Genomic DNA, 13,621 nt, shown 5'->3' with positions numbered 1-13,621 from the left:
CCACCCCATGCGCTCCATAACAGCCCGGTTCATTCTTGTTCTGGCCCGTCACTCATCGGCTCCTCTCGGTGCTTGATTTTGAACACATCCGCCTCCCCTTTCAAGACGCCGGGACGCAATATTTTGTTTGATTAAAAGTGCCAGTGTCTCGTCAAACAGTTCCTAGGCGCAACAGGCATCTGGGGAGGGGCGTTACTTTCGTTTCACAGTTTGCTGTCACCTGACATCCTCGGAGGTTGAGAGGGGACACATGGAGCGCGGAACTTGTTTGGTGTGAAAATATTCATTGGTTCCCCCCTCCCTGCCTCCAATCAGTGGTAATCCCTCGGCTTCCTGCCAGCCCCCTCCTCCCAGGAACAAGGAGCAGGTGAGGGACTCCGGTCCAAGCCAGGAGGGCTCGTACAGTGTGGACGACCCTCGTTTTCTTTCTTTTTAGGTCTTAGTTAAACCGCAGATGTGGCCTAACGACCAGAGCTGCCATCTAAGTCACGTAAATACAAAACATGTTGCATTACAAATGCTATAGGTGTCACATTCGCGAAAATTATAACTATTGGCATTGTAAATGGCAAAGCTATCAATTTAGCTATTTTAAAAACCAACACATAAATAAAATATTTCTCATTTACAAGACCAATAGCTCCAACTTTTCTAATGCGAGACTTATTGCATTTCCAATGCTTGTTTTCAGACGTCGCTAGCCACTGGGGGATAGATTACTTGCTTGTCCACGTGATGTACTGTAGGGACAATCATTGCTGCACTATATGTTCTTATGTAAATCTTCTAGTTTATATTTTTTACGCTTTCTTAAACCTATTTTAAAACCCCTTGCATTTCAGATGTGTAAAGATGCTTTAATGTATTTACAGCTTTTAGGCAGTACTGGTGTATGTTATAGTGTGTGCTGCTTTCTAAAAATGTCTGTAAGAAGCAGGAAGCCGATGGTTGGTTGATACAAGGCTCATTATCATATCCCCCAGATCCACTCTCACATTTTTATCTGGAGGGGTTTTTCTTCTGTATGTGCTCTTTACCAACGAGGGTCCTTTTCCAAGGGACTACAATTCTAGGTTTTGATGCAATCCCCGATGTCTGAATTACCAGTTTTAATTGGATGGTTATATTATTATTATGTGATTTGCATTCCAGGGGAAGAAATTCAGTTTATGGTTTTATTTTGCGGATATTGTGCATGCATTTTATATTTTTACCTTTATTTTATTATATGTTTATATTGCTTGTGGAACTGTACTGTAGCGCTTGTGAGTTTTTTGAAAAACGAATAAGATTTATTGAATTGAATACAACCTGAGTTGTGGTGGAGAAATGATGTTTCATTGAATACGCTAGAGAAAGAAGATGAGAAGGTGGACATGTTAATGTGTATAAAAGGGAAGCCTAAACAATTGGATGACTACGTGTGTACTTATATAATTGCATGTATTCATCATTATTAAATCGACACTCGTATGGAAGCATACATGATTGGATGACGGTGTGTACCTAAATCTGGGCAAGGGGATGTGTTGTTTATTAGTACAGTGTGAGGCTGCTTTGTGTGCCTTGGCATTGGTGCTTGCTAAGCCCTCTTAAGTAGTCTTGACCTAGAATTCTAGAGTTGTGGGCAGTTGGAGGTGTACCTGCCAGGGGTCGCGCATATCATCTTTATGTCTACAATAAACTCTTCAAATTAAAGTACTGAAGTTTTGTTCACTTTCCAAAAGTAATCTATACTCGTCCAAAAATAAAACTGAATTTTCATTTGTGGGAGAGTTCAATCTTCTTCCAGAATGGGTAATGATAAAACGTCCATGCACTTCGGGATCTCCATGTGGTTAGCTCAAATGAAACCCTTTTATAATCACTTGTGAATACAGAGTGGTAAAAGGGATAATTGTTGTGGTCCTGATGAACAGCCTTGGGGCGAAGGCTTGAAATATGTTTACCTTGAGACACAATTGTATGCCTCTAAAATGTCCCCTTTTTAACCATACTAACACGAGGTCTGAATAAAACTTTTTTGTTCTTACTTAGTGTTGTGGTAAATGATGATATAGAGTAGATGGTAGCCAGGTAATTAATCCAAGTAAGGTGTTTATTAGTTGGTTTCAATAAGATAAGTATTAGGTCCCACCAGGAGCTTGATGGATGTTGTTCAGCCCTCACTCACCAACTGACATTCTCCACACACACCAGGCACACACACATTCTATTCACTCTGACATCACGCACACCAACATTCCACGCAGACATCTCACTCATCCTGGCTGAGCAACCTAAAGGAGATAAATCTAGTTACAACATATCTCCTTTTCTTCACAGAAATAAACAGAAATGCTTGCAACATAAAGCAATTAAAATTTTGAAAGATACACATGCAATAAAGCAGACAGTACATAATATAAAAGAAAAGAAGAATAGGTAAAGCAAAGAAGCAATGTAAAAGGATAAACCCTAGAACACATCCCCATCCCTTGGGGAATTTTGAGAGAAAAAGAAATATAGAAAAAAAAAAACTTTTGACATTAATGAATATATACTATAATAATATACTAACGCATCTTAACACCAGAGCTTTCTAAAAAGCTAAACTAACAAATCATAAAACTTTGCTTGCTAAACAAGCCATTTAATAATTAATCTAACACGCCTAACTACCTGCGCAATTAATAACTAATCTAACGCGCCTTACTACCTACGCCATTTAATAATTAATCTGACGCGACTTACTACCTGCGCCATTTAATAATGAATCTAACACAACTTACTACCTGCGCCATTTAATAATTAATCTAACGCGACTTACTACCTGCGCCATTTAATAATGAATCTAACGTGTCTCACTACTTGCGCCATTTAATAATGAAACGCGTGTTACTACTTGCGCTTTAATAATAATACCAATGCGTCTTACTAACTGCGCTTTAATAATCAATGTAATGCATCTTACTAATTGCGCTTTAATAAACAATGTAATGCGTCTTACTAATTGCACTTTAAAACAAAATTTAACCTACAAATTACATTAACGCGTCTTACAACTCGCGTACTTACAGTTACAAGGCCAATACTACCCCATTAATACTTAACTCTACACCACTCCAAAGACACCAGAATGACGTCATTTATCACTAACCAGCTACAATATTTTAAATTACAGAACATGGGCACTCATCACACACCAGAAAAATCACCACAGGGAACTCTTCACCCCACAACACACACACACCGAAATACAAGACAAACATTATATTGACCAGCAAAATAAAGCAAGAAAAAGTCCTATGCTCCGGTGAGAGGTCCCACCAGGAGCTTGATGGATGTTGCTCAGCCCTCACTCACCAACTGACATTCTCCACACACACCAGGCACACACACATTCTATTCACTCTGACATCACGCACACCAACATTCTATGCAGACATCTCACTCATCCTGGCTGAGCAACCTAAAGGAGATAAATCTAGTTACAACACTTAGCCAGGCGTTTTTACCTCTTGATAAGACCCTCTAAATCTTATACCTACCATCTTTTCTTAGTATTTGACTAAAAAGTACTCCCACGTCTCCGTTCAGTCGCAGCCCACCCCGTTACGCAGCAGGACAGGAAAACCCTGATGATGAAGCATGCCACCAAGGGAAATCTTGGTGGGTGTGGGATATTATAAGAATTTTTTTTTTTTCTAATGTAAGAGTGGAAAGATAATCCTATCCGCGCAGTTGGTATATTGTGATATTCAAGAGAGGTGAGCTGTGCCAGAAATCCTGACATCCACGCTTCAGCAGAAATCAAAGAGGTGAAATTACGTGACACAAGTGACTGGGGGTAGAGCCAGGACTTAGTAATCCAGCAATGATTTGGATATTTAAAACTCAAGCAAAGAAGCAATATTTTCAACTCCAGAACTGCTGAATCATTTCCTGCATATTTTCGGTAAGAATCCTTTACAGCCGACCTTTGTCATCAGCAGAGAAGGGCACTGGTCATCTTTAAGTTCTATGCCAAATAATGCTAACAATGCTCAACAAGTCAAATGTCTCGTTCTCTACAGTAGATTCTACACAGCCCTTCATATTTATGTGGTAAATACAATTGACACAATTATAAAAGCAAATTATAATTAAGTCCATACAAAAAGGTAACATTCCAGTAAGACATGGGTTCTGCAGTAACACATGTTGCTAGGTTTTCAGAGAATCCATACAAGTGAAAAATACATACAGAGATTCTACACTGAATTCAATTACATAGTTAGTGGTTGTCCCAAAAATACTCCATGAATAGTGCTGTATTGAACCGAAACTTGGTATCTCACGATGCATGTTTCTTAGCTACACCCAACATTCTTTTGTAGTTCAACAAAAGAATCATGATCGTGTTGGAACTCTTCTCACACTTCTGTGAAAGACATCTATCCACTAAGGTGAAGAACTTCTACACAAAATAATAACAAAGCTCCCCCCATGCTTACCTGTTTGATGGCATATTGCACCTGTTCAGAATGAAGGACAAGAGTCTTGATGGCACTTGGCTTACAAGGTGAAAGTCCCTTGTAAAGGACTGGCGTGTAGCACTTCATCGCATACCTAAAGTCACTAGACTCCCTCCTTTCCTCTAAGATATCTTCAAAGTCATCCTTTTTCTTCGACATGATACCTTTCTGAAAAGAAAATGTAATGGGAAACTGTGAGAAGAAAAACACATACTGTCAGTATTGCCAGAATGAATTGCTCAATGTGCTTTACTCTAACAGCACTTCCTATTAATAGAATAAACAGGTCAAGACACACTGATCCACATCACATTAAAAAGGGCGGTCAAGGAACACATCGAGGGAGCAACTAGATACCACTGCCCAGAATAAATATCAAGCTTCTGTGATTTTCACTTGTCCAATACACTTTCTCCTCATGCAACGTTGGTACTCTTCAAATATATAATTTGCACCATGTGGTAAAAAAGGAAAGTGAGCTGATGAATGTGCATTTGTTACTGCGTTAGCTATTTGTAATATTAACAAGAAATTTAAAAAGGACAGGTAAATCTCCTAAATAGTGTGTTCCGGACCTGCTGAACTGTGTTGAACAGATTTGGTGACCCGCTTCACCTACCAGTCTGGAAACAATCATATAAGGAATAATCAGAAAGATCTAGTGTAGACTTAGATTTCCATTGGATAATCATCCTGCTGTATTCTTAGTGACTGAATACCAATTTGACACTGACAGAATAGCTAAAATGTGCATTTGAACATTTAACGTTTGTTTTGTTTTTTCTCTACAGTCGAGAACTTCCTCCTGTCCACCGGATAAAATTTAAGCTTGTGTCCTTCACTTTCCCCACATGAAAAAATTGCTCCAAGCGTTATTGTGAGGACCTTTAACATTACCTTCCTTGCTTTCCAGAATGGCCATGTAAACTTATAGGAAACCCTAAAGCTCGGAAACTCGGGGCTTTGTAAAGGTTCTCGCATTTGCAAGAGCTTAAGCTATTGGCATTCTAAATTACAATGCCTTTTATTTATCGGTTTTAAAAACAACACATAAATAAAAGGCATTGTTATTTACAATGCCAATAGCTCAAACTCTCATAAATGCGAGACCTATTGTATTGCAAATGATTGTTTTCCTTATCTTTTATTGGATAGGACTGGTCACCTAGTGCCAACTTATGGTATATCTTTAGTTGTGGCCCACTGCCATTCTTCCTTTACTCCCTCCTTGTTTAGCTGAAATGTTGTACCTCTGTCAGGGCTGACGCATGGGGGCTGACAATGGGTTTCGCAGACCAGGGCGTCAGCGTGTGGCCTGAGTTTGCAGGGGTTGGAGCCTTCAGGTGCCAATGCTACTTCAAGGCCTGGGTATCCGGCATTAGCAGCACCAGATGGTGGTGGGAGGTATGGAAGTCAGCATGGGCGTTGAGCTCTCTGGACCTCTGGAGACACAAGGCCTGCCAGGTGCACCAGCAGAGGTAGAGAGAGACAGATCGGCTGTGACTGACCCGGACCAATACAGAGAAACACTTCCGGGGCTGGTGACCGAGAAGCTGTGCTGCAGCCAGGACTGCCTGGCTGTCAAGGAGCGGGTACAGGAGGCGGCAGCCAACACAGAGGAAGCAGCAGATACCCAGGCCCTGAAGTAGTATTGGCACCTGAAGGCTCCAACCACTGCAAACTCAGGCCACATGCTGACGCCCTGGTCTGCGAAAACCCATTGTCAGCCCCGATTCGGAGGGGATCCGTTTGAAGGTCTTGCAGAGGATGTGCAGGGTGTTGGAACACGAAGAAGAGACAGCATTGATCTGACGGTTCATGGTGAGGGAGGAGTTGAATATGATGCTGAGGTTCCGAGCATGGTCCTTGGGGGTGGGAGGGTTACCGAGGGCGGTGGGCCACCAGGTGTTGTCCCATTCAGAGGGTGTGGATCCGAGGACATTCGTTGTCTTGTTCATAGGACCTTCTCTGTGTCAGTGGCAGCTAGATTAAAAGTATTACTTCTATCCATTCGACCAGGAGTATCGAATTTGGTATAAATTAGGAAAGCCTAAGAAGCAAGACTATTCCAATTAACAGAGTTGCCTGTGCACTTTTACTATCATGTCTTAGAAGCTAATTTCACTGCAGCACCACAATGTCTTTAGGTTAAAGCCCTGCTTTACAAAACCACAAATACCAAGGGCCTACCAGCCAAAAGGTTATAATTTCTAAATCAGAAGGTACACGTTAAAAAAAGAATAGCACAGGATGGGATTGTGGCACACAAGTAAAGGTTAGATGTATTTGAAAACTGAAAGGGTAAGCTACACAAGGGCTTTCACTTGCTAGTACGTCTGCCTCAGTGACAAACAATATTTAAGGACTGGAAGACACCTGCATAGATTAAATTGCACAGACTATTCTTAAAGGCCCCGGAACCTGACAGTGCAGTATCGGAAAGATCAGTACTTAAATCCCACGGCTATTGGTTAAAGCGAGGAATCATTTGGATTCTATTATTTAAAGCTCGAGGCAATGTGTGTTGGGAACACGAGTGAAAAAAGGATATGCTCAGGTAATTCTGAAATAGTGTGGGAGATACTGAGAAAAATATATTTTTGCAAATAGTGCAGGTTTGCTCAAATAGATTTGAAAGATAAGGCGCTTTTGGGCAGGATGCACTTATAACCATCATAACATAACTCAAGAACATAGGCAATGTTACAAGTGTGGCTGTATGTTTTCCAGAGAAACCTACCAGCGCTCTGTGAAGTCCCGAGTGCCGACCTTCCGTGAAAGGAGCTGACCCGTGTGCACCAGGGAGGAGGCGGAAACCACCAGCAGTTGCGCTGCCACCGCCCGGTCCTTCTCCGCCGCCGCTGCATTTCCACTGCTGCACGGCCGCTGTGTGGGGAGGACCGAGGGGAGCTGGGATACTACAACTCCCAAGCTCCCTTGCGGCGCAGTCACGGCCAACGCGCGCCAGGAGGCGCATAAATTAATCGTCAGCGCCTGCGTCCCGGGAGCGCGCGGGAGCACCCGGGCTAAGCCCGGGCAAAGGACGGGCCCTCTACCGCCCTCATTGGCCAGAAGAGACTGGACTGGGCCAGTAATCCTGACCTAAAGTCGTCGAGGTATACATATCTGCCATTTGACTATCTGTAAGCCACCAATGGGTGGGTAGCGTGAATAGATCTTGCTTATTTCATTGTATTCATTGAGCAGGGTTTTCTGTCCTACAATGGCGGCTGCATCTACTGAGACGGTCATCTCAAAAGATACTTTATAAATAGCATGGAGATGCGTGAGACAAGAAGCAGGGCAGCAGCGGGGGGAAGAAATTAACAGGCACCCTAGACGATTTTATTGTAAGAACAAATACACTGATAGACAAGGGGATTTCTTTGATGGAAAGAAGGGTATCGCAGGATTTGGCTTCTGCAAAACGGTCATCTATGGGCCATTTTGCTAATGTACGGAGCCCTAACAGACGAGAGAATAATATATTATCTATGGACGTGATTAGTACAGCTGTTTCTCAAACCCCTAATCCTACTCAGACTCCCCTAGTTCATACCTTACCATCCCCCCAGGCATCTACTTGTGTCTTGATACATATAGCAGCCTCACCTAAAGATAAAAATGTCGTGTTACAGGGGGTAAAGGAAGGGGCAATTCCTAAAAAGAGAACGAACCAAAATATGCCTATTAAACCTCGTTGTAAAGATCTATCCAAAGATACAAGTAATGCACGTATTGCTACTGATACTGATATACACGGAGAAGACTGCCTGCCCCCCAACATACTGCCCCTAGCTATTCTAGATGACACCATATTGGATGACTCAATGGCTGATTTAATCTCCAATAGCTCTAGAAATAGTTCCCCAGAGGGAAGCGTTAATACTAGCAGGGGAAAAGAGAGTACAATGCTATATATGCTGGAGACCTTAATGAAAACTTTATTAACCCCACTGACAGAATTTCTCCAGGAGATTGAGAAACAAATTCAAGAATTGAAGAGAGACAAACATAAGCAGTATGAGACTCTGGCCAAACAGATAGCCGATTCAAGCGCGCCCAAGGTCAAAGCCATAGCAACGACATCTAATAATTCTGGCCCTATATTGGCAAAGGGTGTCCCAAATAGCACCTCATCAAGTTCAATTAATCCTGAAAAAGGTAAACTCCCTAGTAAACAGATATTAAAAACTCAATCAGTACTTAAAAGCTCAGCCCCACCTGCCAAGGAAGTATCAGCTCCACAAACTCCTGTCCAATTACCTGACAAAGGCCAACCAGCTAAAACTGATGTGCGTAGAAGTATAAATTTACCTCCAAGAGCATCACCATATGTTGTGGTTCTAACTGGGGTCCCGGAACTGGGAGCACAATCCACTGAAACCAATGGGGCACTCGTAAACAAGGTTATCCATTGGCTTAACAATAACTACCCTCTCCCGCCAGCTATTAGCAGCAACATTTTGATGGTAGAAAGGGTACCATGGATTGGGTATAACAGAAAAAGGGCACAGGGTGACTGTGTGGTGATAACTTTTGAAAATCCCCGCACTGTGGAGTACATCACAACGAGGGCCCCTAGAAACCATGGCCTGTCCATTGTGACCAGGGCATTACCCTATTTCTACTCTCATGGGGAACATCCGGATAACAGAGGGAGCTGGACTAGGGACAGCCGTTATCCAAGGGGCGGAAATGGTGTGGATTATGACAGGAATCCGCATAATACACAATGGGGAGGGGTGAATGAAGATGGGTGGCCTGTGGTGAAACGTAGGGAGAGGATTCCTCATTTCTTCCCGAAAAGGCATGATCCAGGATGGTTTGGACATCAGCAATTTCCTCCCCCACTTACTCCATGCTATAATCGTTTTGATTGTCTTGAAATGGTGGATTGACTCCCAGAGGCTGAAGAGGTATCCAAGTCACCTATTCCTGTAAGCCTGGGGGAGATTAACTCATCAGGGCATGATGTGTCACATGAAACTCGAGTGGAGCCGATGATAACACAAGGGATGCTGGGTGGCCAAGCAGGGGTTGCTGTAGAGGTGTTGCCTAAAGAAGAATTTTGTAAGGTGGTCTTTTGGAATGTGGCAGGCATTAAACAAAAAGTCCTCAATCCATCCTGGGATGATGTAATTACTGGTGTAGCCATTTTAGCCCTACAAGAAACTTGGGCCATTGCACCGATACATTTAAATGGCTACAAAACCTATTTTACTCCTGCGGTGGGGGGTTCATATGGAAGACCTAAGGGAGGATTGATAACGTATATATCTAACTTGTTAGTACATGATAAGATTTCCTTCTCCCCTGGATCCAGTTATTACCAGAAAATAGTGATAGATACAAGAAAGGGTCTTAGGATTGTCTTTTTAAATTTCTATAATAACCTTCCAAGTAGCATGATTAAGGAAGTACTCGTTATGTTAACTGAAGATATACAATCTGAAATTGATAAAAAAAAAGGGGTGAAGTAATGATATTATGGGGGGGTGACTTTAACTGCTCATTGTGCAAAAAGGGTCAAAAGGGTATATGCGGCCTGATGTTGGAACAGGATATTAATTTAACGCATTTTGAACATACCCTATTTGGAGATTTAGTCAATGAGATGATTTTTAATTATGATTTTGGGTTTACGAATGAGATAGCCCACCACCCAACGTCATTTGCTCCAACTTTTGTGGGTCGGGGGACCTCGACTATCATTGATTTTAGCCTCTGTACAAATAGCTCTGCTGGAAGATTGACTACCTCTAGCTTAATGGACCTAGCATTAAGTGATCAATTCCTACAGGTAGTAGAAATGGAGAACCTATTTGTCTCATCCCAAAATATACCAAGCTCTAAGTATATGTCGCAGGATGTGAAGTTAGGTACCCAAAATGGTTATACTCTTAAATGGAGTAAAGTGGTTCCGGATGATTTTTTGTCCAAAGTGGTGAATAAGTGTATGAATAGCTTTTTGATCTGCCTGGATGAACACGCAGAGAGTAATGATATTTTAGCTCATTTTAAAATTATTGCTACTACAATTAAGGAGGTTTTGTGGGTTACACGTAAACATTGCCGAAAGACTAATAAGAAATGGTTTGATAAGAAGTGTACTAAAGCCTTAACAAATCTTAAACATGCGATTCATCAGAGACCTCGGGATGTAACTCTAATCAGAGAATTAAGGAAGAACTACAACACAGTACTGAAAGACAGGAAGGATCTGATAAAAAGGGAGGCATGGGACGAACTTTGTTCGGCGTCACAATCAAAGGATCAGGCTGCTTTCTGGAGGGTTATAAATACTCCGCTCCTTTATGACAATAAAGCACGCATGGAAATTGCCATTACAGAAGATGAGTGGGTGGCTCATTTCTCCTCCCTCTATATGACTGCTGAACTAGTGCCCGATACAGGCCCTGACTCCATGTTGGAAAATATGGATCTACCAAAAGATTTGGTCATAACCCTTCCCGAAGTCCTTGCGAGTCTGAAGGCAACTAAGGGGGGTAAGGCGGCTGGACCCGATGGCATACCAGCTGACCTCTATAAGGCTAATACTGATTTATGGGGGCCAATGTTGGTCCAGCTTTTTAATGTTGCTTTGGCAAAAGGCCTAATCCCTACCTGGTTTACGTCAATCATTGTCCCGATTTTTAAGAAAGGAGATAGGCCAAATTGCACATGTTATAGGCCAATATCTCTATTAGATTCCTCCATAAAAATTCTTGGGAGAGTGGTTTTAGTTAAGCTGCAATGCTGGGCAGAAGAAGATGAGGTGATAAGCGATTTTCAATACGGATTTCAAAGGGGCTTAGGGACTATAGAGCAGGGGTTAAACTTATTTATTTTGCAACAGAAGTATATAAGGGTTAAAAAACAACGCCTATACCTCACTTTTGTCGACTTATCGTCGGCCTTTGATTGTGTGTCCCATAATAAGCTGTGGAAAATAATGGCTGAACTGGGGGCAGATAATGCTATTATATGCTTCCTGAGAGATTTATATTCTGGGGCCACTGCAACGGTCCGGTACGGGAAAGAGGGTGAATGTAGCAGACACTTTGGGATTGGTCGTGGTGTACGCCAAGGGTGCGTTTTAGCGCCCTTTTTATTTTTAGTGTACATAAACGGTCTGGAGCATCGCCTTGTGCAGGAGGGCAGGGATATGCCTATGGTGGGAAGGAGACCTGTCCCTGCACTACTGTATGCGGGCGATGCAGTCCTGATGGCACGCACCCCAATGGCACTTCAAACTTTGGTCACATCTTTTAATAGTTTCATGCTTAGCTTGGACCTGAAAATCAATTGCTCCAAGACATTTTCTATGTACTGTGGGACTAGAACAAGCAGGCATTTGAAGCCTATTTTTATAAACTCCAATCCCCTACAGAAGACCTCTACTTTCCCGTATCTGGGCATCTTGTTTCATGAAAGTGGCTCATGGACTAGTGTAATTAATGCTAGAACCCTGTTGTTTTCTAAAACTGTTATGGCTCTACAGTGTTTTCTAAAAAAGTTGGGGAAAAAACCCATAAGGGAAATTTTAACCATCTACAATGCCACTTGTATAGCGGTAGCTATATACGGTTCTGGATTATGGAGTTATTCTAATGTCAGTACGATTCAAACCGTGGAAAATAAGTTTTTACGGCACATCTTGTCCATTCCAGAAAGCCCTGCGACTTTTATTTGCCATGCTGAATTGGGTTTGGTGTACATTACTGATATAATTAAGATCCAGCCGATTCTCCTTTGGCACAGGGTTTGGACAAGCGATGACTGTGTGGTCAACCGGGCTATCTTAAAGGACGTACTAGTACTTGATAATATTAATAATTTTAAATGGATATGTTATGTTAGAAATTTTCTTGAAGAACTGAGCTGTGTTCAATATTTTGAGGACCCATTATCTATGGTACACATTTCAAGAAGTGGACTAAAAAACTTGTGTATCGATCACCTCATGGAAAAAAGATGGCTTGAGGAGGTGAAAAAAAAGACTGTCTTTGCCCACCAGGCGATCATAACTGGAGAGAAACTACAGCCATATTTATCCCTATACATGTCCAATCATGAACGTTTCCTTTTAACCCGGTTTAGACTCAACATTGTTTTTAGGTTACTATCTTTCCCTGAGATGAATTGTTGGCTGAAAGACTTGTGTCCCTGTCCATGTGATGATGTGTCCCCGCAATCCGACATTCACATTTTATTTTTTTGTAAATTTTATATTTATTATCGCAGAAAACTTATCATCCCAATTCTTAAAGATTTAAATGAATAGTGATGTCGCCTAGCGTTTTTAGAGTTTCAAAAAATGGAAACTGTTTTTATGGTAGCGTCACTCTCCGAATTTCTTAAATTGGTCTTTAACTGTCGTAAAACCCTTCGTATGAATTAATTCTTATGATGTATTTATGTCTTTTAATATGTCTTTTTGCTGTGATTTTAAATAATGGTCATCCGACCCATTGTAAACTGTATTTTACATGCTACTTTCATGGTTATTCTTTGTTTTTAACCGAATAAAGTACTTTTGAACTTGAACAGAGATTTTTACCACAGATTTAACTTTTTCATGATTGTAAATTAATGAGTGCATACAACAGACGCTATTCTCATGTGAAGGAAAGGAGATTCCAGGTAAAGACAATATTTTGTTTACCTGCATGCCAATGATAAAGAGATTAAGTTAGAAGATTATCGAGAGGATAACAGGACAATGTTATTAATATATGATTGTTTAATTCATTCTAACGCTAGGATTCTCAACTGAAAGCATGAAGCAGAAAATGAGGAGAGGCATTTCTGGGAAAGAAACAATAGTGAACTGCTATTAATTGCTAGAATTTCTCACTTTAAGTCTAAACACTTAGGTCCCAAGACAGCCAAAGTGGGTTCTTATTGTGGTTCTTAATAGATCGATATTTTTATCAGGCTCGGTCAAATACACATTGAAGGAATTCCGGAAAGACCACTCGATCAACCACACAAAACGTCAGGTACGTATGACAGAGGCCAGCTCATTTACATTACTAAAGGAAACAGAATTATCTGGCTCCAAGCAGAAACCATTAAATGGAGTGCGGATCAGGCATCTATTTAAACCTTACAATATCCTT

At 41.5% G+C, this 13,621-nt stretch overlaps 1 protein-coding gene across 2 annotated transcripts in view; it reads right to left on the bottom strand.

Moving 5' to 3' along the window:
* Positions 1-13,621, bottom strand: part of GNPAT (glyceronephosphate O-acyltransferase) — a 920,813-nt gene that overhangs the window by 638,230 nt on the left and 268,962 nt on the right. For both annotated transcript variants that reach the window (XM_086927130.1, XM_086927131.1), the window contains exon 2: positions 4,476-4,664. In XM_086927130.1, the coding sequence (XP_086783256.1) occupies positions 4,476-4,664 (189 nt within the window). The remainder of the gene's footprint in view (positions 1-4,475; positions 4,665-13,621) is intronic.

The sequence above is a fragment of the Lissotriton vulgaris genome, chromosome 6 (genome assembly GCF_964263255.1).
Source record: "Lissotriton vulgaris chromosome 6, aLisVul1.2, whole genome shotgun sequence".
Classification (NCBI taxonomy): Eukaryota; Metazoa; Chordata; class Amphibia; order Caudata; family Salamandridae; genus Lissotriton; species Lissotriton vulgaris.
This window is presented reverse-complemented; position numbering and strand designations above follow the sequence as displayed.